Source organism: Pseudomyrmex gracilis, unplaced genomic scaffold (genome assembly GCF_002006095.1).
Source record: "Pseudomyrmex gracilis isolate BER0280 unplaced genomic scaffold, ASM200609v1 scaffold_49, whole genome shotgun sequence".
Taxonomy (NCBI): domain Eukaryota; kingdom Metazoa; phylum Arthropoda; class Insecta; order Hymenoptera; family Formicidae; genus Pseudomyrmex; species Pseudomyrmex gracilis.
The window spans coordinates 189,724-217,281 of record NW_018020633.1 but is presented as its reverse complement, the minus strand read 5'-3'; the positions used below and the strand labels follow the sequence as shown (position 1 = coordinate 217,281).

General features: G+C 36.9%; 2 protein-coding genes across 4 annotated transcripts in view; both read right to left on the bottom strand.

The window, feature by feature from the left end:
• Positions 1 to 1,054: 1,054 nt before the first annotated feature.
• On the bottom strand, positions 1,055 to 4,163 carry LOC109853499 (ubiquitin-conjugating enzyme E2 G1). 2 transcript variants are annotated; one of them, XM_020425684.1, is made up of 4 exons: positions 4,004 to 4,163; positions 2,301 to 2,680; positions 2,077 to 2,199; positions 1,055 to 1,607 (listed from the first exon to the last, which is right to left on the bottom strand). In XM_020425684.1, the coding sequence occupies exons 1-3, from the start codon at positions 4,047 to 4,049 to the stop codon at positions 2,119 to 2,121; spliced, it is 507 nt and encodes a 168-aa protein (XP_020281273.1). In that variant the 5' UTR covers positions 4,050 to 4,163; the 3' UTR covers positions 1,055 to 1,607; positions 2,077 to 2,118. The 2 variants fall into 2 exon arrangements, with proteins under 2 accessions (XP_020281273.1, XP_020281274.1); XM_020425685.1 differs by lacking the exon at positions 4,004 to 4,163 and adding an exon at positions 2,993 to 3,136.
• A 9,549-nt stretch (positions 4,164 to 13,712) lies between these two features.
• Positions 13,713 to 27,558, bottom strand: part of LOC109853493 (TWiK family of potassium channels protein 9-like) — a 196,551-nt gene continuing 182,705 nt past the window's right edge. Inside the window, exons 7-10 of one of the 2 annotated variants that reach the window (XM_020425673.1) lie at positions 15,570 to 15,775; positions 14,801 to 15,089; positions 14,308 to 14,542; positions 13,713 to 14,232 (exon numbers count right to left, since the gene is read on the bottom strand). In XM_020425673.1, coding sequence (XP_020281262.1) covers positions 14,013 to 14,232; positions 14,308 to 14,542; positions 14,801 to 15,089; positions 15,570 to 15,775 — 950 coding nt within the window. In that variant the 3' untranslated portion in view covers positions 13,713 to 14,012. Of the gene's footprint in view, positions 14,543 to 14,800; positions 15,090 to 15,569; positions 15,776 to 27,558 lie in introns of both variants that reach the window. The other variant, XM_020425672.1, reaches the window with a different exon arrangement.

Sequence of the window (27,558 nt, the reverse complement as noted above, 5' to 3'; positions counted from 1 at the left end):
TAATAATTATACCAGCAAATTTGAAAATATGAAGCTTTTGCAACGTGATATAAATGTTGTGTTGAATCAAAAGAAAACTATCCGGTATATATTCTTTATAAGTATGCTCTATTGATTCCACGTGTGTTTATATGAAAATACTCTTTTATTTTTTCACAAACAGTGCACGAAATTTCAACGATATTTCTTGTTTTTGACGTCATAAAATCCAAGATGGCCGCAAAATATCAAGGGCCTTAAGCCTGCGGCACACGATGGTTTTCCTCACAGACCACAAATCACGATTGATGCGTGATTACGATTGGTCAAATCTACCCCTCGTATGCAATCTAGCACGAAAAAAAGCAACGTGTGTCGCAGGATTTAGTAAATTTTACTTAAACTGTCTTTGCGCATCATTTTTTATGCGTAAAACGTATTTTAAAGACAATTTGACGGTGCTTGAAACAAGCACGTCATCGTCAACACTACAACATTAATTTTGCATATTTCGAAGAAAAAAATAGTAGTGCATGTACAGTATGTACGATGAACAATGCACTAATGAAATGGAACAGGTGTAATGTAACATAGACGGTGTTTTAATGTCAAAAGATTTAATTGACAATATAAAATAATATATATAACCAGATGAAAGAATTATTTAAATTTCAACATAAATACTTTAAGTTGAACGAATTTGCTAAAGGAAAGAATTACTTGAAGTATAACTCAATCGTGATCAAAGAACCGCAAGTTTACTTTGTAAAGAAAGCTCCGTTACACTCTGCACACAGTTTAAGAGTATTTTTATAGCGTGTATAATATATACCTTATTAGGAATACATACTACTTGTATTTGTTGGTGCACAACAACAAATATATATTATCACTTGAATTAGAATTCATTATTTTGGCAACTTACGGTTCGATGGAAATTTAATATGTATTTTACATTGCCACACACATGATACCGTAACGGCGTCAATGTTCGTGCTTACCGCGGTACTATATTATTTCGTACACACAGTCCATTTTTAATGGCTGACAATTTACACAATACAAAAATCGGTTGCATGTTTTCCGTCGTTTTTCAACTTTATAAAAATTTATTTATACATGTGTATATTTACCAAAGTAAGAAAATACGAAACGACACTAAATAATTATCGAGATAAACATAAACACATTAGTTTAAATTACAAGATTCTGTCCAAGGGGGCTCGGGGTCATTCTTGAGCATAGAGAGGAGGGGGAGAGGGTAAGGGATTTTAAGTTTATATAATAACTATTCATATTAAGATAGTAATCATACAGAGATGACTTTTTGCATTATGTATACGTGTAAATTAATTTTCTTTAGCTGTTTATTATGTAAAAGTTGAATTGCGTGTGTATTCCTTTCTGGTTTTGTTGTTGTTGTTTTTTTCGTCTCACTGAATCTGGATCATTGTGGCGATTTAATAAACATGATTAGAGCAGCGTGAGTTCGTTTGCATTCACACACACTCTGTCTTCCTCTCTCTCTGCATAAGGATGGGTCAGGCTTATTCCGGTTTTTAGTGGCACTGTTGTCCGTTAGCTTTATGCTGAGCATCGGGTTCTTTCTCACAGTGCTTACGGTTTCCCTATTCATATTGTGTACATATATAGTCACATATACACAAAACAATCAAAGCAATACTGTAGACCACGTGTTGTCAAATTTTTAGAGCGAGACTGTTCACGCAACTTCCAACACTTTATCTTTACGACTGCGAAAAACGTAGCTGCAAACTTTATCCTATCTTATCTACGATCACATTATTTACAATTGTCTAGTGATAATTCCCAAAAGTACATGCTTTCACGTGGTCTACTGTAAGCAACATTAAAGCCGCAAATGTTTTGAAGCATTATTCTATCTTTATCTGCATATAATGAGGAATAAAACAGATGATAATGTTTTGAAGCATTTGCAAAAAAAAAAAAATTATGACGAAGTTCTGTATTATTGAAGTTACAACTATAAATAAACGTACATGTATACATATATATTTACATATTGTATATAGTAGCATATACACGTTCATTAGTAAATGTTTTCATCAAACTTACCAGAATTAAATAAGTCTTTCCAATTGAATATTTGTTCATCCCCTACAAACACTCTTCTTGGCTTTTTCTCACGCACCTCGCCACCTTTCTTTTAAATTCTGTATAGCTTTCTCTCCATTCTTTCTACAGTAAAACATAAGCAAACAATGTTAAATATAGAAACTACCCCTCTTGATATACAACATATAGACACGTATATATAACACAAAGAGAAAAATACTTACGGCAGCATCCACATTAGCAGGGCTTTCATCATTAGGATCTGCAAGCATACTAATAACACTTATCAGGATAGTCTCAACTGTGTGAACTGGTAACCACCGCTCGGATGCTTTTTCGTATCCCCATTTGTCGTCACCAGGCTCATGCAATATCGATATACACACATCTCCATTTTTGTCAATATTTGGATGCCATATTTCAGTTATAAATCTCATTTTTGGTGGCCTAAGTGGATATTCTTTTGGAAACTGTAAATGTGCTTTGAAGAATCCTCCTTCGTATAATGTGTCCGGAGGTCCAATAATGAGAACTTCCCACCGATATATGTCATTGTCGTCTATGAGGCCTGCAGAAAACCCTTCTACCGGGTTTTTATTTAATTCTGCAACAATAAACAAAAACAAATATTACATATAACCAGCCGAAATATAATTTTTTTTCTATCGTATGCTATATATCGCGTAAAACAAAAAAAGGAGCAATATACGACAATGACACGCGCGCGTGTGAGCATGTGTGCGCTCGTGCCAAGTGCGACACGTCGATCGGTCAGCGGTGCATACTCTCGTTTCGAGACGCAGCGTACAGGTTATGTTCGCCTGTGTAAAATAAAGCCGCCACACGCCCGCACAAGAGCGGTGAGTCAGCGCGACGATACTTCGCGGCTAAGGAGACGAAACACGAGGTTACTGACGCGACGGTGTTCTCTCCTTTTCTTGCGCTCACGTTGCGACTCTATTGCAAGTCACACAAAGAGAAGCGAACTCCGGAGAAGCATTTTTCGTAGCGTCGATCTCGTCTGGAACAGGGGAGCATGGCCCGAAGGCGGCTGACCTTCGATGGTCGTTGCACGGCGCTCTTTTGCTCTCTCTCATTCTTTCTCTCATCTTTCTCCCGTACCGTCTCGCTCGCTCTCTCGCGTCTCGTCCCTGTGTGTACTGTCTCTCGTTTTACTTTATCTTTTTTTTTTTTCATTTTCTCTTTCGCTTTCTCGCCCGATGTTTTTTTTCCTCGCCATCGAGAAGAAACGTGCGCGACGGTAGTGACGCGCGTACGCTATAAATAACAAGGCTTGCAATTATTTTCGGGCATGAGGGCGGTCTTCGTCTTCGACGTCGTCGTCATCGTCATCATCATCGTCGTCGTCGTCGTCGTCGTCGTCGTCGTCGTCGTCGTCGTCGTCGTCATTGTCATCGTCGCCGTTGTCATTGTCGTCTTCGTCATCGTTTTTGTCATCGTCGTTGTCAACGTCGTCAACGTCGGCGCTGTCGCGCAAAGAACCGGCTTTTCGGTGACGGAAGGTACGGAGGGAAGATGCGCAGGTGAAACTCGAAAGTCGCAACGACGAGTATCACGAACGACGAGGGCGACAACATTACGCCGTCACTTAGGTTAACGTTATTCACGGCGCAGCACACACAGGTCTCCGCGGGAGAGAGCCGTATTGATTTTCACGCCTCATATCTCTGCGCACGGCCACGGCGAACCGGCGATATCGGATGGACAAGGAAACTCGCGAGTCCTGAGCACGATGATTCCCAGTGAAAACGAGAGCGAGATCATCGAGGATGACGTCGAGCCTGCGAGACACGACGGCGACGAGTCCTTCAAAAGTTCGAGACACACAGCTCCGATTCCACGCACGACCACGCGACTCGCGCTTCATTAAATGCACTTAAACACTCATATCACCCTCACGTTGTACCTGCTAATTGTTTTCGTAACAGCAGCGCGGACTGTGGTTCTGACATTAATAAAAGTTCAGTTAAATAAGACTAAGACTGAAAACAATCACTTTTGCTTGACTGGAAAGATGGCTAGGTACGTTGCGGAAGCGGTGACCACGCATGCGTCACTGGTTAAACATATGTTCTTCCGTTTTGAGCTCTGCGCCGGTCTGATCTGATACGCCGTGCTGCGGTGCTGCACCTGAACAGCAACCGACCGAAGTTTCTGCAGATATGAAACAGTTTGAAATTGTAGATAAAGTAGATAGTATTCTCGCAATTGCTGATGAGTGATAAAGAAGAATATTATGATATTTTAGTTCAAAATTTATCCGGATATTTATTCAGAGATTTCAAATATATACAATTTCAAATTTATTACGCGCATCCGATATTCGAATAATAATTCACCATCAACGGGAAGGTATAATATTATATCTATCACTCAATATCTCTTGTCGAGTATTTCACGTACGCATATAACATCACCATCCACACGGAGAACAATTCTACCTCCAACAGATGTTTATTAGACGTCACGTGGAGTTATGAACGTCCATTAGACGTGTAATGGACATTTATGCGGATGTATTTCGAGAAATTTCCACAATATAAATCCCGCTATTAGAATAAATATTTGTGCGAAGTGCAATTGACAAGAAATAATAAACTGAAGCTGGATGTTGCTGCGAAATTTAGGACGCAGTAATAGATTCTACTAAACCTTCCGAAATTTTAACGCATATAAAGCTAAATGTTCAAAATTCAATGTTGAATATTTTTTAATAAATACGTGGTCTTTTATATATGTATATATATATATATATATATATAACTAAAGTTCTAGCAATAAAAATTACTTGTCTTTTATTCAAGTGTCAATATTGTCTTCATATATTAACATTTTTTGAAGCATCTTATGCATATAAAGTTAGAAGAAATATTTTACCTTTATATTTCATACACACGGATGTAAGAAAGACACTCAATGTATATATATATATATATATATATATATATGTATAACATATTCTATCTCGACATGAAGAAAAGAGAAAAGGATAGGAATAGTTACGGTTATGTATCTTTGCTTTCTCGGCAATTTCGCACGGTTACATTCGAGATTTATGGTCCGATTTCGATTCCATTTCGCGCCGCGGTTTGTTTACTTATTGGCATCCAGAATATGTGCGCGGGCTGATGTTACGTTCAGGTTTGTATTGCTCCGATGCTATCATACAGATTTATCTATTGTGCCATTGAGACGAAGCGGCAGAATGGAGATGATTACACGCGACGTTGATATTCAGAGACATTTCTCCGCAAATTGAGATGTCAGGACTCACAAACATTTAAAAAGATATGATACCGTATACTTTCTGTGTATACACATTATTTATAGCATAACAATTAATATCATAGCGTGATAAATAACATTTTATCTTCTTGTGTTTTTTTTTTTTTTAACAAACTGTTTTATTGTTCATCCGCGATCTGTGACGATTAATAATTGTTTTTCTCATTTTAATACTCGCGTAATATATATTTGCAACATGTCTGAGATGTGTGGTTTAATTTGAGGTCACTCTATATCGTGCACTATGAAACGTTTTATTCGCGTTACGATTGGTTACAATTATCGAAATTATTTTCGGTATCTTGAATGGTAATTTAATTTACCATGTCGGCATATCTTTTAAATCACAATCGCAGTACGCATACATGCGCCATCTTTCACTGACGGTAACATTTCTATTACTATTTTATCGCTGCCTCTTCGTTACTCTTAAATGTTATTAGTATTTATCGCATTTTATATCTCACACTGAATTACACAGAATTACGGCAATAAAAAAAAATCATGGATATCGTTAGTTCTCATCATGTCACTTAGTCAATAGACTTGACACATATTGATTTCATTCAAATTCAATATTTGCATTTACGTGTGCTGCAATTGTAAACAAGTTGTATTGCCAAAAGATATTACTTTCGTGCGTGTGCGTCAAAATGTTTTATTTTTTCCGCGTGTTATATCGAATCCAATGTGCGCAGTAACGAAGTAAATTTAACGTAATATTGCAATATGTAACCGTCATAAATTTTTTATATATTTCCCAAACGTTTTATTTTTTATCTTTTAAATAACATATATATATATATATATATATATATTTATATACTTTTAGTTGTAATATCCGTTTGTTAAAAAAAAATATATAAAAATAATTAAAAACATTTTAATTTCTTAATCTTTTCTATAGCATATTTGGAACCGAGTAATAATGTATGAATGGTAAGCATGTGAGCGACTAGAACATATAAAGATTAACGATTAGACACAGTTGCGCCAACGTATAATGTTGGCGAAGATCAGAACGTTTGATTAATTCGTTCTTATGTGTATATAACATTAAAAGTTAGATAAATTTCTATCAAGGTCGATATACCGTCACGAGATCGATGAAAGTCTAGTCGATCGTCGTTTATTTCTCAGTCACGTATTTGGAAGATTATATCGAAGAAAAAAAAAAGAAATGCTAAAAAATATAATCATTTAATTTCGCATACACGTGTATGTAGGTGAGATGATAGGTATTGTGATTTCATCATCGTGGGTTTTAATAAGTCTTTTTTATTATCTCCCCTATTATAAGATACATTGCTTGACAAATGATTATACAGACGTACAATATCCAGCAAATTTTGCGCTCACTTTATATTTTACAATTTCGTCGTTCAACACACTTCGCATTTTGCTTGTCCACGCGACTATTTACAAAATATTATAATAAGAGACTTGAGTTTTTTTTTTCCGTGTACAACGTGAATCCGAGAGGATAGCATGCCCGCCGTGTGTACGTCTACATTCTTCCGGGATCTGTATTTCCTTAGAACAGTTTTGGAAGAAATGAATTCTTGTACAAAAATTCGTGTGTGACACGATAAAAAATTGTGCGCTTAAATGTGTCTTTTGACGCATCTCGCGAGAAACGCATGAACATTAGGTGAAATGAGTCTCATTTTTCAAATGAATCTTGGTGAATTTCGACTATGATTAATTTTTTACGAACTCGGCACGTACTGGTCGCTATATAGAAAACTTTGTTTTGATCGACGACGCACGCAAAGTTTAACAAATCGGATCACATTTACATATTAAGACTTATATTTTGCGCAAAGAATTACGCAAGAGATTCATGAGGTATAAAGCGCGTGAAAGATTAATGCCGTATTGTGCGGCGCGTTCGTTTAGTAAACGTTTCTTTTTATGCTTCTTTCTTCCGAAATCTATAATAAACAATTGAAATTTTTCACAAAAAATGATTGCTTTTCCTCTATAATGTGTTCTATTTTTGAAAACTAATTATATGTATATTATATATATATATACATAAATAAATCTTATAAGTGATAAGATTTTGTTATATATATACACACACATATATGTATTTTAACATAAACAACAATAACATTTCTCTGCCATTCTATTGTGAAAAAGATCAACTCTCTCATATCGGAGATACAACATGAGCATTTTTTCAATATTTATTCGCAATATCAAATTCTTTTAACATTAATAAGTCAAAACAATGCCAGTCGATATTACAAGAATCAAAGTGCTCAAGTTACATTGCTGCTCAACAGGATCTCTAACAAAACTTTTTTTCACATTTATATATCTCTATCGTATATTTATATATATATTTATTTATATATGTATATTCTCTACGACAATATCTCGTATTTACAATTTTACTGTGAGCCTTCTTTCAGTGAAAGCGATCGACAGACGAGCCACGATGAAATATAGGACTCTAGTAATTAAATTTCACATTCTAACAATAAATACTAGTAGAACATTATCATACAATCGATATTAATTGGTGTTATGTACAAGTAATATTCTTATTAACATTGTTGGTATCCGTATCGATATATTCGCTTTTATAAACAAAAAACTTAATTAAGACGTTTTTTCTTCGTAAAATAACGATTGAAACCAATGTAATTAACAAATATAAATAACAAACATTTGCATTACTAGTAACGTTTACACATGAATAAGTAACGTAGAATTGCCGAGTAATAGGATGTATCGATAAAAGCGTTAACACTTAATTATTGCGAACCACCAACTAAAAGAATAGAACAACAAATGAGTCTGTTGACTTTATTTTTTAATATTACTTTAACTCTGTAAGTACACTTTGTTAAATAATTACATGTCTGTATCTAGTTGATAAGTTAAAAGAATGTTAAACGTATATACAAATTAGGAATTACATTAAATTTCACTTAATATCAATTTGTGTTCAAATTTTACACCACTGATATACAACTTTGTATAAGACTTGCGATATAGAAGGACGGCAGAAGCAAATCTCGTTAATTCGTTAATTACGGAAGTTGAATTGACGTCAAGATATATTGTTGCAACTCAAGTATTTATATATACATATATATGTATGTATACATGTATATATATGTGTATATATATATATATATATATATATACATATAAATGAGATTTCTCTTCAGGGAGATCTCTTCCGAGATTTTCTCTCCTGCAATTCCTCTTCGACATTCGCTTTAGCAGCAACGACAATGATTCTTCATCCGGATAGCAAACGTTTATCTATTTAATGTTTAATCTCAAACCCGAATACGCAAATAATCGTTCTATTCTCGTTAAAACGTCGATAAACGATCTTTTACTATCTAGTTCTTCGCTATATAAATAAAAGGGACAGAAGCAAACTGAAACAAGATAGAAATCAATAAGTGGCATTTAATTAAATTAAATTTCTAACTAACTTTGTGCGAAGTAAACTTGGTTGTAATTTAGTAATACTTCGTTCACAAGTTGTTTAAAATGATAGCAGTCAATAGTATCTAGGAAGAACATTAATTGCTCTCTGTAGAAACGCAATTGGGAGTATCAAGAGACGTGGATTCGACTTTCTGAGTTTTCGAGAACTTGATGATTCACGGACTAATTCGCGCGCCAGATGAATATTTAAAGCGACAACAGAAAACCATTAGTTCTATTAAGTCGGTAGATGGAAGGGTCGAGGGGAGAGGAGCTGGCTTTGCCGCTTCCTCGTTTTTTTTTCTTCTTTATTTCCTAAAGCCGAAACGCACCGATGAGGCTGAATCCCGTGGCGTTTGACTTTCATTGGATATTTCTCGTGCAAAATTGTCGCGCTAAAGTTTCGTGTCGACCGTCGAGAGCTTTGAACTCGGTTATATTTCCCTGGAGAACGACAGAGGAAACCGGAACGTAAGGGCGAAAGATGAGGAGTTACGTAGGAAAGAAAATCCTGTGAAAGGAGAGATGTCAGTCTGGACTTTTGCCGCGCTGGGACTTCCATCCTGGACTGAGCTTATAGACGGCGTTTTATTATATATTGACGTAAACAAACTGTCAGTTGTAATTATATATTGTAACGATAATGAAGAGAGTTCTGAATGCGGAAAACATGACGAAGCTTCGGATTGTCGATACTCGGCGAGGTGATGCGTTTCCGTTACGGATACGCCAATAGAAATACAAAGAAATCATTGATAAGAAAATTCAACAACAAAGAATATCCAAAAACAAAAATTATAAGTACAAAACAATATGTTTTTATTTTTTGCACAATAATAAAAAAGAGAAATTTTATAAAAAAATTTACACGTCATCCAAAAAACTATATGAGTACTAAGTTCTTTTAAAATCAGCATAAAGTGAAAATATAAAAATGCATATTATAAGCCCTTCCTTTACTTCATTAACTTTCTTTCACGTCCCCGACAGCAAACTGATGATACGATATGATATATTTCCTTGATGTAGCCAAATTCACTTACATTTAACGAATTCAATATCCGTAGTGAAAAGTTACGTCAAACTTTAATTCGCTTCACAAGTTCACGTTCCTCGTAAATGAGTCTATTATCTCGAGAGGAAACTTTGTGAAAGAATTAAAAGCGATCTGAAATAACACGAATAAAAAGAAATCTTCTTAAGTGCAATAAGTACCATATAAAAACATTGATTAATAAAAGTTTTCAGAACGTTATCCGCGCGCGCGCGCGCGCGCACCCCCTCTTCCCTCCTCACACACACATACACGAAATATCGATCTCTTTTGTATTCGTTTCTCCGAGGTGTTTTCTATCTTTTATTTTAAAAAAAAAACAAAAAAAAAACAAAAAAAAACAGCCAACTTTTAAGCACTTCTTTTGGCATTTGCAATCGCGACACGCCAGCGGTTATTGCACGATTCCTCGCGTACACGAGAGGGATGTATGGAAAGTTGTAAATAGATTCTCGCAACAAATCGCCGTAGCGCCAGCTTGGAGCAAGCGCCCGCCTCGAACTCGAGTGTGAGGAAGTTTGTACGAGCGGTAGGGTTGGGATCGATGGCTGGATGGTCTGGTACGAGAACCAAAGTAAAGTTTGTCTTGGCTGCCGGCCACGACCCTCCATCGAATCACCGACGGAGTGATAACGATAACTCTAGCAACTGCTCAAGCCAGTATCGATTGTCATTAGGCACCGTACGGAATTCTCCTTCGCCTTAGATGCACGGTTGGGTGCTGTAGAGATCTTCTCAGCGATTTGCACGGCGCTTTTAATAATCGCGATGACGTACGCTCCTTCGTGAGTGATGGCCGACGAAATCCCTTATATTACATGATATGTTACAAAAAACAGAAAAGAAAGGACTCTCCTTTTTGTTTTAAGCCGCCATGGGACATCGGAATTCTCTACAAATTGTGTGGGGCAGGCTTTGTAATTGTTTTTTTTTTGCGTGGTATTCACTGCAAAACGTTTGTACAAGAAAATACAAGGTGAAAATTTAACGTATGCTTTTTATTTCATCTTTATTTTTAACGACGAATTAAAGTTTATCACACTCATCTGCACACGCGAAGATATGTAAAGAATATTTAATATGACAACGTAGGTGTGGTAACGCCTGTGTAAGATTGTAATCATCACGCACACACAAAGGTTGCCCCATACGCAGCGAAAAATCATCATTTACAACTAATTCACAGTTATGCTTTGTGGTTACGCACTTTTCTCATAGACTATTCGAGTATCATTATGAAAGAACGGGGGATAGTCGTTCTCTTAAACGCAACATCCTTAGGATTTAATGTGCCTATCCGTATAAATATCTTAGTTATTGTTCTTGAGCACAGAATTTGATTTCATTCATTTATTTTTGATTCTAGCGTCTAGCTAACAACGTTAAAACATAAATAACACGTTACTAATAACAAAGTGTTACAACACTTATTACAATATTCGCTACAATTATCGTTAAACAAAAAAGAGAGAGAGAAAGAGAGAGAGAGAGACAGAGAGACAGAGAGAGAAAGATTATAGTTTTCGGAAAAATATGTTGATTAAACTATTACAATATAAGAATATTCCGCCGAAATTACAACAAAATATAGATTCCGTTTCTGTGCGCGCGCAGTCGCACATGGTAACTTTAAATTATTCTTTTGTGTTTCAGATATTGCTTACCCTACAATACGTTTTAGAAAACATGGCCTTTTGTTCAACAACAATCGAGTTGTTTCCGCAGATATCTCCATGTGTGTGTGGCAGTGTGAAATTACAGTTCGGTAGAATCGCGAGTAGATAGGAAAAATGACAGATCGATCGACAAACAGAGTGCACGCGCGAATGATCGCGTGTGTGTCTACGTATGTCATCGATCTTGTTCCGAACTAGACGCGAGGATCGATAGCTTAATTAATTTAATTTTATTACAGACAAGAACGCGTTTACCTCGTGAATATGCTTAAGTACGGAAATATAAAAAATTCTTACATGTCCCTATCTAAGTAGGCGTGTAGAAACATTAAGTCGGTCCGCACACAAGTTAGGACGTCCTCGGAATCTCATTGAATATCAAGTGAGTGAGTCATACTTGAACCTGTAGAAACATTCAGATTGATTTCCACATCCCCAAGTGCTTTCGCCCGGGACGTCAAACATAGGTCCTAGCATCGGAAATTAATTTTCAAGCACGATTTCGTTCAGCTTTGACCGCGCGCGTTTAATTTACTTATTGCGAGATTCACGATGTTACCTTAGAGATATGTTAATAATAAGAAATCATTGATTATGACAAAAAAATGACAAAAAAGTGCCTCGGTACGATCATTTTCCGTATATATATGTATATATATATTTATTTGGGTGAAATTGTGAAAATTTTATTTCTGCATTTTTTTCGATCACTTAAAGTATTAATTTTGTTAAGACATTTTGTGTTTTTAAGAGATTGTTTATATTAGAGAAATATATCAATTTTTTAGTCAATTTCAGGCTTTCTTAGAAAGCAGCAGTAGTACGTGACACGAATAAAGAAGATAGGGAAATAAAAGGAAAATTTCAACATCTCCGCGTGCACGAACGGCACACCGGCCGCGAATGAAATGCATCATTGCCCCTTGGGAAATTATTTTATGCCGGTCATTTGCTCTCTACTCATTTTATCGACGACGTAAACGTAATTTCCCGTCGTTAATGCCGACACGCAAACGCCTGAGTCGTAATGAGAAATTACTCATGGTTTTTCAGTTCACAGGATTTTATTTTATTTATTTATTTTTTTCTTTTGTAATATTGCCAATTAATTCAAATCCTTTAAAGTGGACGAAGCAAAGCGATCTACTTACGAGCGGCAACTTTAAAGCTTAACGAGCTTATACTTTTAATATCTTCAATAATGTAAACTTTGGCAACGTCATTTGCACTTATCCATGCGACGTCTTGCTCTTATGTGAAAGCTCTCCCCCCCTTCCTTTCCATATGCTAGCAATATCCACAAACATTCATTAAGGACACTTCCAAATTAGCTTGGCAACGTTTGGTAGAAGTTCACGAAATTTCTCTGACATTTGAGAGACACTTTGCTTATCTTAGTGGCATCTTGCTTAAAACTTACATACAATGCTGTTACTATATTTAACAAACATGAATATGCACTATACTTTTCAGTTTAATAAAGTTACTCGTATGCGAACAAAACGACATGTCTCATTTTGCCTTTCCTGAGTCTTTTCTGATTATAAGACTCATGTTTAAAGAAAAGTAGTGCTAATTGTAGTAATGTTAATTTTATTTCATTGTGTATTATAATTAACATTATGTAAAAATAATTTATCTGAAAAAAGTTGTATTTTATTTTATAAATTTAATGTATAATGTGATATCAAATATTTGTGAGTAGCAAGTGTTTAATTTTTGTTTAATAATATTTAGTAATCGAAATAAATGATCAAAATTGTGTTAAAACATTAATTACGGCAGTAATTCACGAATGTGTAGATAGGATTTTTCACATATAAACAATTGTTACCAAATCGATTAGGAGGATGTCCTACTTGTGTTCATTCTCTCAAGCATTTATTATTCTTGAATTTTTGTAATGAGTTTCCCAGATAGTATATTGTATTATATGCGTTTATTTAATGATTCTATCATTAATCGTTGAATCTACCGACACGTATAAAATAATTTGACGAGACAATATAAATGTTTTGAAATAGTTCTCTCTCACGTTTTTTTTTTATCTCATAAAGAAGATTAATAATACAATATCCTAAGATACATAGACAATCTTAGTGAAATTAGATAAGAATTAGAAAGTTGTCTAAATTTATGTATCTATGAAATTACAAAACTATGTTCCTTACATTTATGAAAAAAAAGAAGAGTAAATTTTGAGCACTGTTACTTTCTTGCATTTATTAAGGCTGTTATCACATTTCAATTTAAATTCAACGTTAATGATAGATTCAGCAAAAACATTTTTTCATTGTCGCAATTTGACAACACAGTTTAACATACAACGTATTACATATACCTATGCGTTTGCTTACGACCCGTAAACGCGCCGCCGCCGGGTAATCTCCAGTTGATTGAACCTGTCCGGCCGGAACGTCAATCTCCGGAAATCCACCGAAGTTTCACATTTCCGTATTTTCCTCAGCCTCCTCGTCAACTTTGGGCAACATGTAAACGGCAGAAATCGGCGGGACGTGGTCCTCGAGCTTCAGGATCGGCTTGCAGTCTCTGGTGACGTCCACTTGATTGAAGGTGTCTTTCAGAATGTTGATCTCATTCTCGTGCGCGAATATATTGGTGGGTGGTTCCGTGCCACATATATTGTTCTCGTCAGTGCCGTTCCTGTGGCACAGATTGCCAGACGGAAATTGTCACGAGGTCAACGCGAACGGGTCCGTCGATAGCTCGTCTACGGACGAGCTCGGCTTCACCGGCTCCGGCTTGTCCGGCTGATGACTTAATCGGTGGACGATCTCGTCGTGTAGGATGTTGAAACACATCGCTGTCAAGGCCATTCCTGACATTATGTAGCAGGAGCAGAACCAGATCGTCACGTTTTTCGAGTTGAGGAGGGCGTGGCGAGGGTAAGAACCGGGCACCATGTCGCCGAAGCCGATGGTGCTCAGACTCATGAAGCAGAAATAGCTCGCGTCTATGTGTGAAAGAAACGACACGAATTTTATCTTTATAAGTATAAATTATTTAGATGCGTATGATATTACCGCACGTACAGATGTTATCTAACAAAATTTATATCGACTTGATGTAACGACGTAAAGAAAATAGAGTCACGTTTTAATTTCCTCGGTCTGCTTTGAAGTCTGCTTATCGGAGAAGTATCGGCAACTATAACACGTGCATCGAAAGTGCAACGCTGAAGGCGTATCTTCTCAATTTGGGTGAGACTTACCTACGAATGACCAGTCATCCAATTTGTGCAGAATGAATGCACCGCCAATGATGTAGCACAGCATCGCACCGAGACAAATGCTGATTGGCGCGAGGATAGTGACGTTGGGTCGGTCGCCCGAGCCGAGGCTTGACACCTCGTCCTTCGGACTGGCCTTAATTTCCACGGTGCTCGTAAACGTCGATGCATTCGCGCGAACATAGAACGGCTCCTGCAATTGTAATTGCTGTTGCTGCTGCTGCGCCAACTCTTCCTGTTGTCGCTTCTTTCTCATTCGTCGTTCTTTTTCCTACGCACGCATGGAAAAAAAAAAAAATTTTTTTTAAACTGGACAATTTGGTTTTTCATATCTGCGCTTTGATACGCGCGCGCACGCACGTGATCACTCTATACACGCGGCAATTTTATTTCGCTGCATCGCAACACTTTTGAGTAAACGCTCGATATCGTTTACACACTCTTGTATACTCTCGAAAGTGTCGAGGGGCTTCGAAGGCTGATCCAATTTTTGTTGAATAGCGCTTTAACAATAACCAATCAATATCTCGGCAGCTATTAATCCTTATCGACCGTGCAGGACACGTGCATATCCTGTACCAGGCGATGCTATCCAATCCGGTACGACATATGCATTTCCCATCACGTACATCCGGTTTGTTTAACTCAGGAGAGATATTGATGCAGTTTGCGATTAATAGTTTTGTCGAACAGCAAAAAAAATTGAGTTTTTTGCGTCGACACAATATTTAAATTTTTCAACCTTGCTAACCTGCATCCGCTTCTCGTCGTAGCAACAGTAACCGCAATTCGAACAGAGGCAGCAGCATAGAGCTCGGGTGAAGACACCTCTGGCGCATCGCGATAAGAGACCTCCCGCGCTAGACAGGTAGATCAAAGTCAGAGGGATACCAAGACAGGCGTAACCTACGGTGGCGACTTTTCCCCAAGTGGATTTCGGTGCGATACTTCCGCAACCTGTAGACAAAAAAACAAGTTTGTGTTATCAGAAGAAGCAAATAAAAACTGTATTGCGCCAATAAATTGCGATGATATTTACGATGGTATTTCTTTTTCGGAGAAATGTGTGTGTGTGTGTGTGTGTGTGAAGTCTGTTTATTTTATACTATGACAATATTGCGGTGCAGGACGAACAGCGCGCGGTATAGAACTGCAGTAGTTAATCTCACAGAGTGTTAGTTTTCCCGGTACTTAAAAGATAACATGAGAACTGGTGTGCGCTTATTCACGCTAATCAACGGTAATAAAGAACTTTGTGTAACACGTAGGTATATGTAAGTAAATTGCTTTATGTGTATATAAGAGCATATATGTTAGTAGAGCATCTGTAATGAGTTTGCCCAGGGAGGATAATGTATGCGGAAAGTAACTTTTTTCTATTATCTTTTTATATCGTTTTTGTAAGTGGAAAAATTTCAAACGAGGAGAGGCGAAATCATTATTATTCACATGCGCTCAGAGATATGTTGACGTAAGTTTTTTGTTTTATTGTTCACATATATAATTCATACACCGGCGAGGAATTAAAGTTAATCGAGCTTCATAAAACCAGTATCTAGGTCAACGAAAATGCCTCGAGTGAAAAATTGGAACATAAAACATTCGCGAAAATTCGCAGAATTTTGGTATTGTAAAAGCTTAAGTTTCAGCAAACGTCGATCAATCGTAATCTCCAAAAACGGTTCTTGCAATCGGGAGCGGCGGAATTTATAGTGCGGCAACGGCATCCAATCGGGAGTTGCTATGCCCGGGAAATGGATAAAAAAATATCTAGAGGAAAAAAAATTCTAGCTGAAGTTTTTCTTCAATCTCGCAAAACAATCAAACGCGCTGTTTGATCACAGGATACGCGAAGTTTTAATAAATTTTAACCTATATCACACATTGTGATGCAAGGCGTGGAGTTGTGTGAAAAATGTTTTTCTTCTTTTGTTGTTTTATAGCGTGAAAAAGTTTTATCTACTCACAGATATAACAGTCGTCTTTTTTTTTTTTTTTTACACATATGTCTAAAGAGACATGCGATAAAAATATCTATATATTTTTGAAAGAGTGCAAAAGATGACAAGAAGAGAAAAGATAGAGATACTAATATTGACACGTAGCATTATATTTTGTTTCTGTCGTTATAAAAATTGTATTCGGAATATTGAAAGTTGATTATTGACAGAGAGAATTTTTTTTTTTTTTTTGAAAACCCGATTATTAAAATCGTCGTGGCAATCTCAGTTTTCTGTCACGACAGATATTGATTGATATGACAAATCTACTGCACAAATCAATTTTAAAACTCATAAAACTTTTCACAAATGTTCTATAGTCTTCAAAACTACTTTTCTGCGCAATGCATTTTGATTTCTTTTAATCCATTTTATTTTCCAGCATTTTTCTGCGTATTTTGCAGAAAGTTTTTGATAAAGCGGTAATGTGTTCACATATTCGAATAAGTTGCATACATCAATTAATTTTGCCAACGTGACACGAAAGTTTGGTGAAAGCATAACGGCAGTAGCCAGCAATAGTAGCGGCAACGGCGCGCGCGGTAGCAGCTTAAAAAAAAAAAAAAAAATATATATATATATATTTTTTACGTACAAAATCTTGATTATATATAATCTTTATTTTTCCAAACGGAATAATACGATAAGTATTGCAACGCTATTTTATCGCCCGACAAACAGCGTCATTAATCTCCACGAATAAATAAAACTCATTCTTTCGCGGAAATGCGAGAAAAACGATACCTTTCCAAAAAAACTGCGCGCGCTTTTAGCTCGGACGCGCGCGGAGCTACCGTATATTCTCCGCGCGTCGTTCAATCCCAATCTCGACAGGTCGACCTTGCGAACGAGCGATGGAAGTAACATAGCGACGCAATATGCAGTCGCGCGTTTGCGTTTTACACGAATCGATCTAAAAATTTACGTACGTGTAGAGATAAAAGCGATAGAAAGAGAAGAGTCTGTTGCGGGAACGTGAAGGGTTTCAAAGGGATCTGAAAAAGCGCCTGATCGGGAGATGCAGCGCGCGCGCGTGTGAATCGATTGCCCGACACCGCTTAAGATAATGGATCGTCTATCGGAATTGCCGCTGGTACGCGTATGATAGTGACCGGCTTGGCCAGTTGCATCACCGATGGTATTGCAACCGCGGAAGCTTCGCGGAACTGCCGCAAAGGCCTATTCGTCACTGTCTTGCTGCCTTATCGTTCACGACGGGGCGATCCCTTCGGTCGGTCGTTATCTGTTGTCATTTGTTAGGGGGCCACAGCAGATTGTCAGCTTCGATTTTATTGGCCGAGTAAAAATATACTCTCCGCTCAATCGCAGAGCGTAGGAGGACAAATGTGCGCATTGTCGTAAAAACCTTGTCATTTCGAACCGTGTCGTTTCGATGTATGTACATGTACACGTGTTTGAGTACCGTGTACATTTTAACTTGATACATGTCAACCAAATAGGCGTAGAAAGAATATACACTTACTGACAAAAGAAACAAAGCAGTATTTTTAACATTAAATGATGCCGACCAACAGAACGTCGCACATTGTTTTTGAAGTTATTTTCGAATAAATTGAATTTATTTATCGTTTCAAAATTTGTGACCACTCATCAGTGATGTAAATACGTTACACCAAAGTTCTTAAATAGTTATTTTGTTTAACTTGAAAAACTTTTAACTCAGTAAATTTATATAGTTTGTATGAATTATTTTATCAAGACTCTCTGTACTTTTTTCATGTTTGTGCAAAAACCGCAATTTCAAAACAGTGTTGAAAACAATCTGCTTTCGACGGGAAAATCAACGAAAATTCGATACAGTCGCAATTCCCAAAAAACGCGGTATTTTGAAGCGAACGAATTTTTCAAACAAAGGGATCCAGTATTTCTATACACATATTTCCGATATTTTTATTGTACATCCCGCATATAAGATGTTTGTGTTACCTACCGTGTAATTGCGCGCAGTGATTTCTTTTAATCTGTTGCAACGTGCGCCGAATTCAGCTGTCTATCTTTTATTTATATGTATATAGAATGTAAAACACACACAAGAATTCGATATATGTTTCACTATTGCAAACATCATTCTAATCACGCGTTATATATTGTATATTATCAAATTTGGAGAAAAAAGTCATACGCAACATATGTTATCTCAAATCTTATGCAAAAATAAATCAAAAATAACAATCTGAGAATTGTGTAACACACAGCTCTACGATATTTTATATCACAAACAATAAATTTATTTAATACATATATAAATTGTCGTGATAGTAATTCAATATCCAATCGTTTAAAGATGATATCAACAATAATAAATCAAATAAGCGCATTTCATCTCGCCCGATGAAACTCAAACCGACAAGGTGAAGAACAAGAGAGAGGGAAATACCGACGTACGAAACAGTAAAATTTAATTATCAGTTAGCAATAACATGCGCTCTTGCCGAGTTACTCACTCTCAGGTGGCGGTCGCGTACATGCACCTGCATAATTCTAACCATAGCAATTCGATTGTTCCATATAAAGGCACCGTCTTCGATTTAAAACTTGTTTAGTCTTCGCGGTGTGTTCTGAGATGCAGTAACTTTATACAAGCCTAACGCAATATTGTGTAATGTGACGCATTTTATTTGCATAAACGAATCTATTTTATAGCCTTTATTTTATTTCTGATTCAGTTATAAAGTTTTCACACAAAATGATAGTGAGAAAAATAACAACTATTATTTTTATTCTTCTAACTGGAACGACACTTGTGACCAATGCAGCTTATGTGAGTTTCTCTTTGTGGTATTTAAATCGCTAATAAAACTTTGTAAGAAGTGTAACGCAACTATTAAAGCGTTTTAATCACTCTCTATTAGTTTGTGCAAATACACAAGAGATTAGATACTGAAATGTTTGTACAATCAAGTAAAGTTGTAAGAGCTTTCTCTCTTATCTATAAAATAATATTTGACTGTCATCAGGCATTGATTGCGCACTATTATATTCGAATATACACAAGTAGAATTTATCACTCAAAAATAATCAAATAACTACTCGAATAGTATTAAAGATTTCAAATATCTATATAAAACGCGATTGTAAAGACTATTGGAAAATGTTGATAGCACAAATATGCAATATGAATCTTTAAATTTTTTTTACATATATTGTAACTATGTATATTAATCTGTTGTATACTGTAATTTATTAATCTGTAGTCACTGATAGAAGCTGTTTTTTTTTTATTAAAGGAAAATAGAAAAGGACGTGGTGGGACATCTTCAGATGTTTTGTTTGGCAGTGAGTCGGATTTTGGTGTCGTACGAAGATCCTTAAATCCAGTGCGAACATTACATCCAATATCGGTTCAAAGATTTTCCAGTAGTTCGACTACTCAGAAAATTGAAGTTAAGAACAGAAACTTAATAGACAAGTTGAAACTGTCAGTAACATTGCGCGATAATATATTTTACATCTTCTCCTATCTGCTTCACGGTTGTGAAGGTGGATTAACGGAAGAACAGTATACGTCATTGAATATACTTTATGACTTCCTCAGCAAAAAGAAAATTTGCATGTTCAGCATATTACCAGGTTTACCTCAATTGACCAAATTGGACATAAATCAACAAACGAAGCACATACTTTTAAGACTGGTCAAAGTTCTACCACCTTATCTTCAGTGTACAGCGAAATTCTTGATCAATGAAATACAGGCAGGTAACATCGACTTTAATGTGTTACTGGCTCCGACGAAAACCGAGACATTTAATTATCTTGCCAATATCGATATGAACTTAATCTTTAAAGGTAAGATAAAACTTCCCACTACCGAAGAATTAACATTATACGACAAATATTCAAATATAACATTGAAAGCTCTTGGTTCGGTGTTTGTGAAGCTTCTTTCTCCCACACCGGGAAGTAACATATCTATACCGCAGGAGTTATTTGGTTTAATGTTAATCAATTTACCAAATCCTGCTAACGATCCTGTTTTAGAAGAAAACATTCGATATTTATATGACGTGACAGCAAACAATCACATTATGAATTGGGATGTGATTGGAAACGATCTCGTTGGCAAAGACGCGTACACACTTATTTTCTCTATTTTGTCCAAGATTCTTATTAATTCAAATACCGGAATGCCTGTAAAGAACGCTGCCATTTACGTGTACAATCACTTGAAAATCGTCGAACCAACGTATTCTAATCCGAACTTCAAATATATGCATGATGTAGTTAAACAAGACATAGACATAGGATTGTTGCTGTCAGCTATTATTCCTCAGGAATTCGGTCCGGACGCGGTCCATATGAAAGATCGCTTGTTATCGTACTTTACGTACAGTTACAAAAGTACAGACTTGGATCAAGCGTTCAGAGGATTTAACAAGTACGGTTATCAAAATCCTGAGGATCTTCTGATGGCATTTCTGACGAGAATTAACACTCGCGTTGCATCAACCAATGTCGATATTATACAACCGGCCGCCGCTCTGTTGCCAGCCATGATCATGAGAAAATTCGTCAGAGAGTTCACGCCGTTTGTATCGCCCGAAATCGATATACTGATACTTCTTGAATCTCTGAAGAATCCTGATATAGATCCAGTTCTTTCGTCTAATATCGATTCCATAAAACTTGAGATAATTTCACAACCGCGACTATCGGTACTTCTAAGCACCATAATACCAGTAGAGAAAAACAAATGCGCGATACCTCGACAGTGTTTGATAAACACTTTCGAACAGGTGTCACAAATTCAATCTAGCATACCAATGACGTTAACTACGAAACTTCAAAACGTAAAATATATTTTGAAGTCAACTACAACAACAAGTATATCATCGCACTATGAAGTGCAAAGCCAGACATATCCGATAACCGATGTGGACGTTTACACTATTGAGCAAACAAATCCACTAGTGGTACAAATCGAACAAAATAATAATGGACAACCGACAAAAGTACAGAGAAATAAACCAAATGAAATAAATAAAAACGCATTTACATGGAATGTAGGTAAATATATTGACAGCGCAGGTCCTGCTGTGGAAACGTCTCAAAGTAAACCAACTACAGATATCGATTTCTCAACAATAAAATTGATAACATCAACTACAACTGAGGATCATGAGATTACAACCGAAAATCTATCGCAGGAAGGTTTAGTAAAACAGGTAACAGTATCGGTGCCCAAAATTCCGCAATTACCTGCTAAGATTACAAAACAGAAAATTAGTAGTCCAAACATAAAACAAATCGAGCAGATAGAACCTTCTTCGGAGAAGCCTTCTGAGGAACGTAGTTTAGAAACAGAAGAAACTGTATCTCAAGAAAAATCACAAAGTCAGCCAGATACTAAAGAAAGTAAAGAAAGTAAAGAAAGTAAAGAAAGCGAGATTCAAATTACAAAGGAATCAGTTGTCAGCAAAGAAAGTACAATTGAATATCAAAAACCTATCACGTACAAGAGAAAATTAATAACGTCACAGGAGACAACTGAGACGGCACGAACTACTGAAACAAAAGATGAACAAACAACATCGACTGAAACAACAGATGAAAAAACCATATCGACTGAAACAAAAAGTGAAGAAACCACATCGACTGTAGTATTGTTCCCCCCGGCTGTAGAACCCGATCAGCCTCTTACAATACATATGACACACACTGGCGTTCCAATTGTAACGGCGACTGATAAAACGACGACTGATGATAGTGAAACTGATGAGACAGATAAAATTGTTTTACCAGGCATCAAGGAACTTTTGCATTCTCCAAACTTAGAAACTATCTTAAAAGAGAACACGCCGATCGTAACGCAAGTATTACAACCACTGTCTGTCATGTTCGGCAAGAATTATATCAAAAAGATTCTGAAAGAAGTAGATGTAAGCAAATTCCACACTAACATAGCACTATTGACAGAATTACTTATAAAAGCGAAAAGTAATCCAAAAGTAAAAAAGAATACGGAATTAACGACTACCATTGAAAAGTATATCAGTACTTTGGAATATGTCAGTCCAACTATACTGTTACCCATCGCAATTTCATCGAAAAAATTCACATCAAACGTCGTATATTCAACATTTAAAGCAAGTGATCTTACTTATAGTGGAATTAGCGAAACTCTACCCACTAAACTCAAACCTGATACTATTACTATACCTCTTGTCAATCCCAAAATATGGCTACAATCCGTAAATCCATCCAATCCTTACGATGATTTATTGCCTACTTTGGAAGTGGGAAATCCTTTGCGACAAGTATTGCAACCTCTCAAATTAATTTTAATACGCGAAAAGATAAACGAACTACTTGGATCAGATTTTGACCCATTGATATATCCAAATAAAGGCGCTCTTCTAATAACGCTTTTGCAGAAATTACAAACCACAAGAATAATTCAAAAGAATCGCGAATTGAAGCTCTTGATCGATAATTACATACGTGCTATTGAACTGCCATCGATAAATATTCAAGTGTCAGAAGACGTTTTTGTGAAGATGATGTCCGAGACTACGGGTCACTGGCAACCCGAATTAACAAGTTTGATCCAAACTCTACCGACAGCCACGAACAATGTCGAAGTTTCCATGATAGAGGAAATAGAACAGTTCCTCGCCGATCCGAGTGTTTTGGAAAAATTACATATAACAAATACACCGTCACAAATGACCCGTGGAGAACTGTTGAATAAGATTATTACGAATGCATTATCTGGAATCATACGTTTAGAGAAACGAACTCAGAAAGCACTTAAATATTATAAAGACAAGATAGACTTTAGCGGTGCGGGCGCTCTGCCGATCATGTGGGTGTGGGTCGAAGTATACGTAGTTAAGGCCGAGGTAAAATTAGGCGACATGATACAAAACACGTTAAACTTTAACAGTTTGCCGCGCAACGAAAAAATAGCTTATAACGATCTAGTTGTATATCTGGCTCAGAATCCCGATATTCTTCAGGACACTGAAGGTTTCGATTTTGAGCAGTATAAGACCCAAGGACAATTTGTCAAAGCTTTGTTCAAGTATCTATTGAAGAAACCGCAAATTAACAGTGCGATTAAAAAGAATATACAGATGTTACTTCCGCGTGTTCAATTGACCGGACCAGGAGCGATTCCAATTCCGAGTTTATCTCAATTTTAGAAAAATCATGAAATAAACATATAGTTTTAAATACGAAAATTAAAAAACAAGTATTAAGTAAATACATATAATTTTAATTGTAGTTTACTTGTACAAAACACAAGAATATTGTTACTAGATGCATACATACAAGTCAAATTGTTTTTTTTAATAAAGACACTACGTGAAATATATATTTATTTATTCTACGAGTTTTTATTGTCACATTTTGTATAATCTTTACTATTGCAAATTATAAAGAAGCTATATTACGCAATTTAAGATTGTAACAAATAATATATCTAAGCTTGCTTTGCACAATCTGTAAAATGCTTAGAAAATACAAATAGAAAAATACTGACGATTGCTCGTTACGTTAACTATCCTTCTAAGTGATTTTATAAGAGAGAAGACTGAGAAATCGGCCAAAACCATATGAAAAACTGTACTAGCACTTGGAGTTTAGTTAATAAGGCCGAAAATTTTTTTCGAACAAAAGAAGATGTTATTAGAGTTTCCTAAGATGCTGTGCTGGCACCGCAACACTTTCAAACGCAAAGATCGATGCGGTGCTAGCCGAATGTCGATTTAAAAACCAACAAGAACTTTAGACAAGTCGCTCGTAGACATAGTTTCGTAGTTGTTAATGTGCATCACCCATGAACGTAGCGCTGGCTTATAGAGAAAAGCTATCACGAGTTTTCATAAGGTCTTAGTCGCTCTTAGTCTTCTCTCTGCTTTATTATAAGTAATATTTAGTTGGATGTTTTGTGCACATTGGAGAAAGTTTACGTACTTCACATATCTTGTTAATGACAAACACTAAAATATAAAAATAAATTATATCTACTAATTTCAAAGAAACAAAATAGATATGTGAGCCGAGAGAATGGGTATGCAACACGAGGTGGCTTTGCCGCAATAAAAGTGGAACAGACACGTGAACCGCAAAGCGGAACGAAACGAGAAACGGAAGCGACGGTAGAGGGATTATTTATTTTTCACGACGACCGCAATCCGCGGGGATATTTTCCGCGAGACGCTCGACCAAATTATCTAGAAAACTAAGAAAAATTATATCAATGAAAAATAATAGACCGCGAACTTTGATCGAAAGTGATAAGTTCGTTATGCATTAAAATAGAGATGCTGATAATAAAAACACCAATGTCACAAACCAAAAGAAGATCGAACATGTACGCATGGTACATTTAATTCACGTTATGTTTGCGAAAAGCTTATCTCTTATCTCATTAATAATACCACGCGTTCTTCTTAGAATAAATAATACATATTTACTATTCCGCGGATACTATTTTATCCTCTCACGCGGAAAACGCAGTAATTGAAACTCTCACAATTCTAAATGAGTTTCCCCTATCAACGTCATCGTCGCCAATTCAAACACTTGAGACGCTATAAACATCTTGAAACAGAGATGTTTCGAGAGCAGCATCTTGTTCGCGCCGACTTATCGCGGGCAACACTGTTTCTCTCTCTCTCTCTCTCTCACCTGTTTAATTTAACGCCCGAAATAATTTACATATAACAGGACAAGAGGAAGGGCTACGCGGACTCGCTTGCGCAATAACATCTGGAAGATGAGCCGTGTGCCGCATCCAGGCGGATGCATCGCACGTGCACAAGCATGTATCCTAGGGGGTTGCATACCCATCCTTCGACGGTACGTCTCCTATACCCGACGTCGTTTCTGTTAAAGAAGGGGAGGGGGTTTCCGCAGGATACCGACATAACCCCCGAGGTCGTAACGGTAAGTCTCTCGGCGTGAGGACCCGAAATTAATAACGCGACCCGGCGCAAATACGGCGCACATAATTAAAGCGATATTACGATCTGAAGCAGCCCGCAGTATCGTCTACTGACGCTGTCTGCATCGAAGATGTTATTTAGCCGCGCTCGCCAAATTTAGGTGCTGAAAGCACAGGTATTCTGATTCGCAACTCGCCCGCGGCTCATCGTGTTCAAACAATGTAAAACAACACGCGCGGACAAATAAGCGAGCGTATAATTTTACGAGCAAAGATATTCAAATCAGGTAAAAAAAAAAAAGGTCGAGAGTTTCAAATATATTGAGAACTTCATCTTGAAACAGATGTGTGTAATGAGAGTCTACAATGTACCTATGAATAGGTGTGAGACCTCATTCCCATGCGTAAGTTATAAACTAATCTACAACTTGTTACAAGAAGCGGAGCAACATAATAATTTCAGCAAACTTCTTTGACAACGCGATGTAATCATCTTCATAAAGCAGAAGAGTACTATTACGAGCAGACGTTGTCCTCGGGCATGAAGAACATGCGTGACGTTGGCCGCAGAGAAAATGGGGCTAAAGGGTCCGCTAGTGGTGCAGGTCAGGATTCCTAGTGGTACGTATAAAATGAATGAAACACGACAAGAAGCACAAAAGAAAGAACGAGCAAAGGAAGAAACGAGGGAAACGATAGAGGAGGAGAAATATTAAGAGAAAAAGAGAGAAAGAGAGCCAGCGGCTCTCAAGTTTTATCTTTCCAAGTTTTTTTTTTTTTTTACTAGCTGGAAGATATCGAAGTTTCTCGCAACATCGGGGTGGGTGAACGGCGCTGTATCTTTTTTATGCCGTTCGTGGCGAGGTAAATAAGAAATGCATTAAAACTTGAAATAAAATTCTAAGTGTTATTGAATTAACGCGAAAGTACACAATGAAAGACACAATGGTGAAATAATTAATTCAATTGTGTGCGTTAATTACTTCGTGTTACAAATTAGAGACGCGCGTTCTTCAAAGACGCTGCCGCCTTCATTTGAGAGTCGCTGCGCTAACAGACAAGAGTGCAACCCTGATGTATGGAACGGGTGTTTCTACAGCGGCGCCACCGTCAAGGAAATGTTGCCCCATAAAATATATCTCGAGCGTTGGCTTATGCCGCGCGAAACCCGGCAAGATGTTTCTATTTCATAGAAACGCTCGTCTTCCGGCTTTGCGGAGCATATGAAGGGTGGCGCGAAAGGCCGGGGCGTTGATAGGGCTAGACTGTAAATCACAAGGGAGCTATTCGATGTCTCGCCTACGTCCCGCAATTCTGTCCAACGAGTTTGTTACCACTGCTCAACTGTTATCGCGCAGATTTGACAAGAACAGACGGAAAATTCAGACAAACGATTCTCTCCAAACGTCGTTTCTCTTTGTTCGCAACAAACGTACGGGATATAAAGATCGATCAATGTAAAACAAAAAAGAGCGAATACGTTTGTAGTTTTTGAGATTTTCCGCGAATTGACGAAAAATAGATAAAAAAAAAAAAAAAAAAACCAGAGTTTCGAGGTAGGTTTTCGTTTTGTGCTTCACATTTTCAACATAATGATAAATATGCGACACACACGTTTGTATAATTTCGCGAAATCGCTCATGCGTCTTCTGAAGGAAGAAACAAGTTATGTCCGTGTCACAGAAGCCGTGTGCCGTTTGAATGCACAGGGACAACGAGGAGGGTAAGGGAGTAAGGATGCGATAGAACCAGACCATAAATCACGCCCCGACCATTCGATGTGGCGTGCCTATATTGTACGCTACCTCCGGGAGTTATCGTTATCGTAG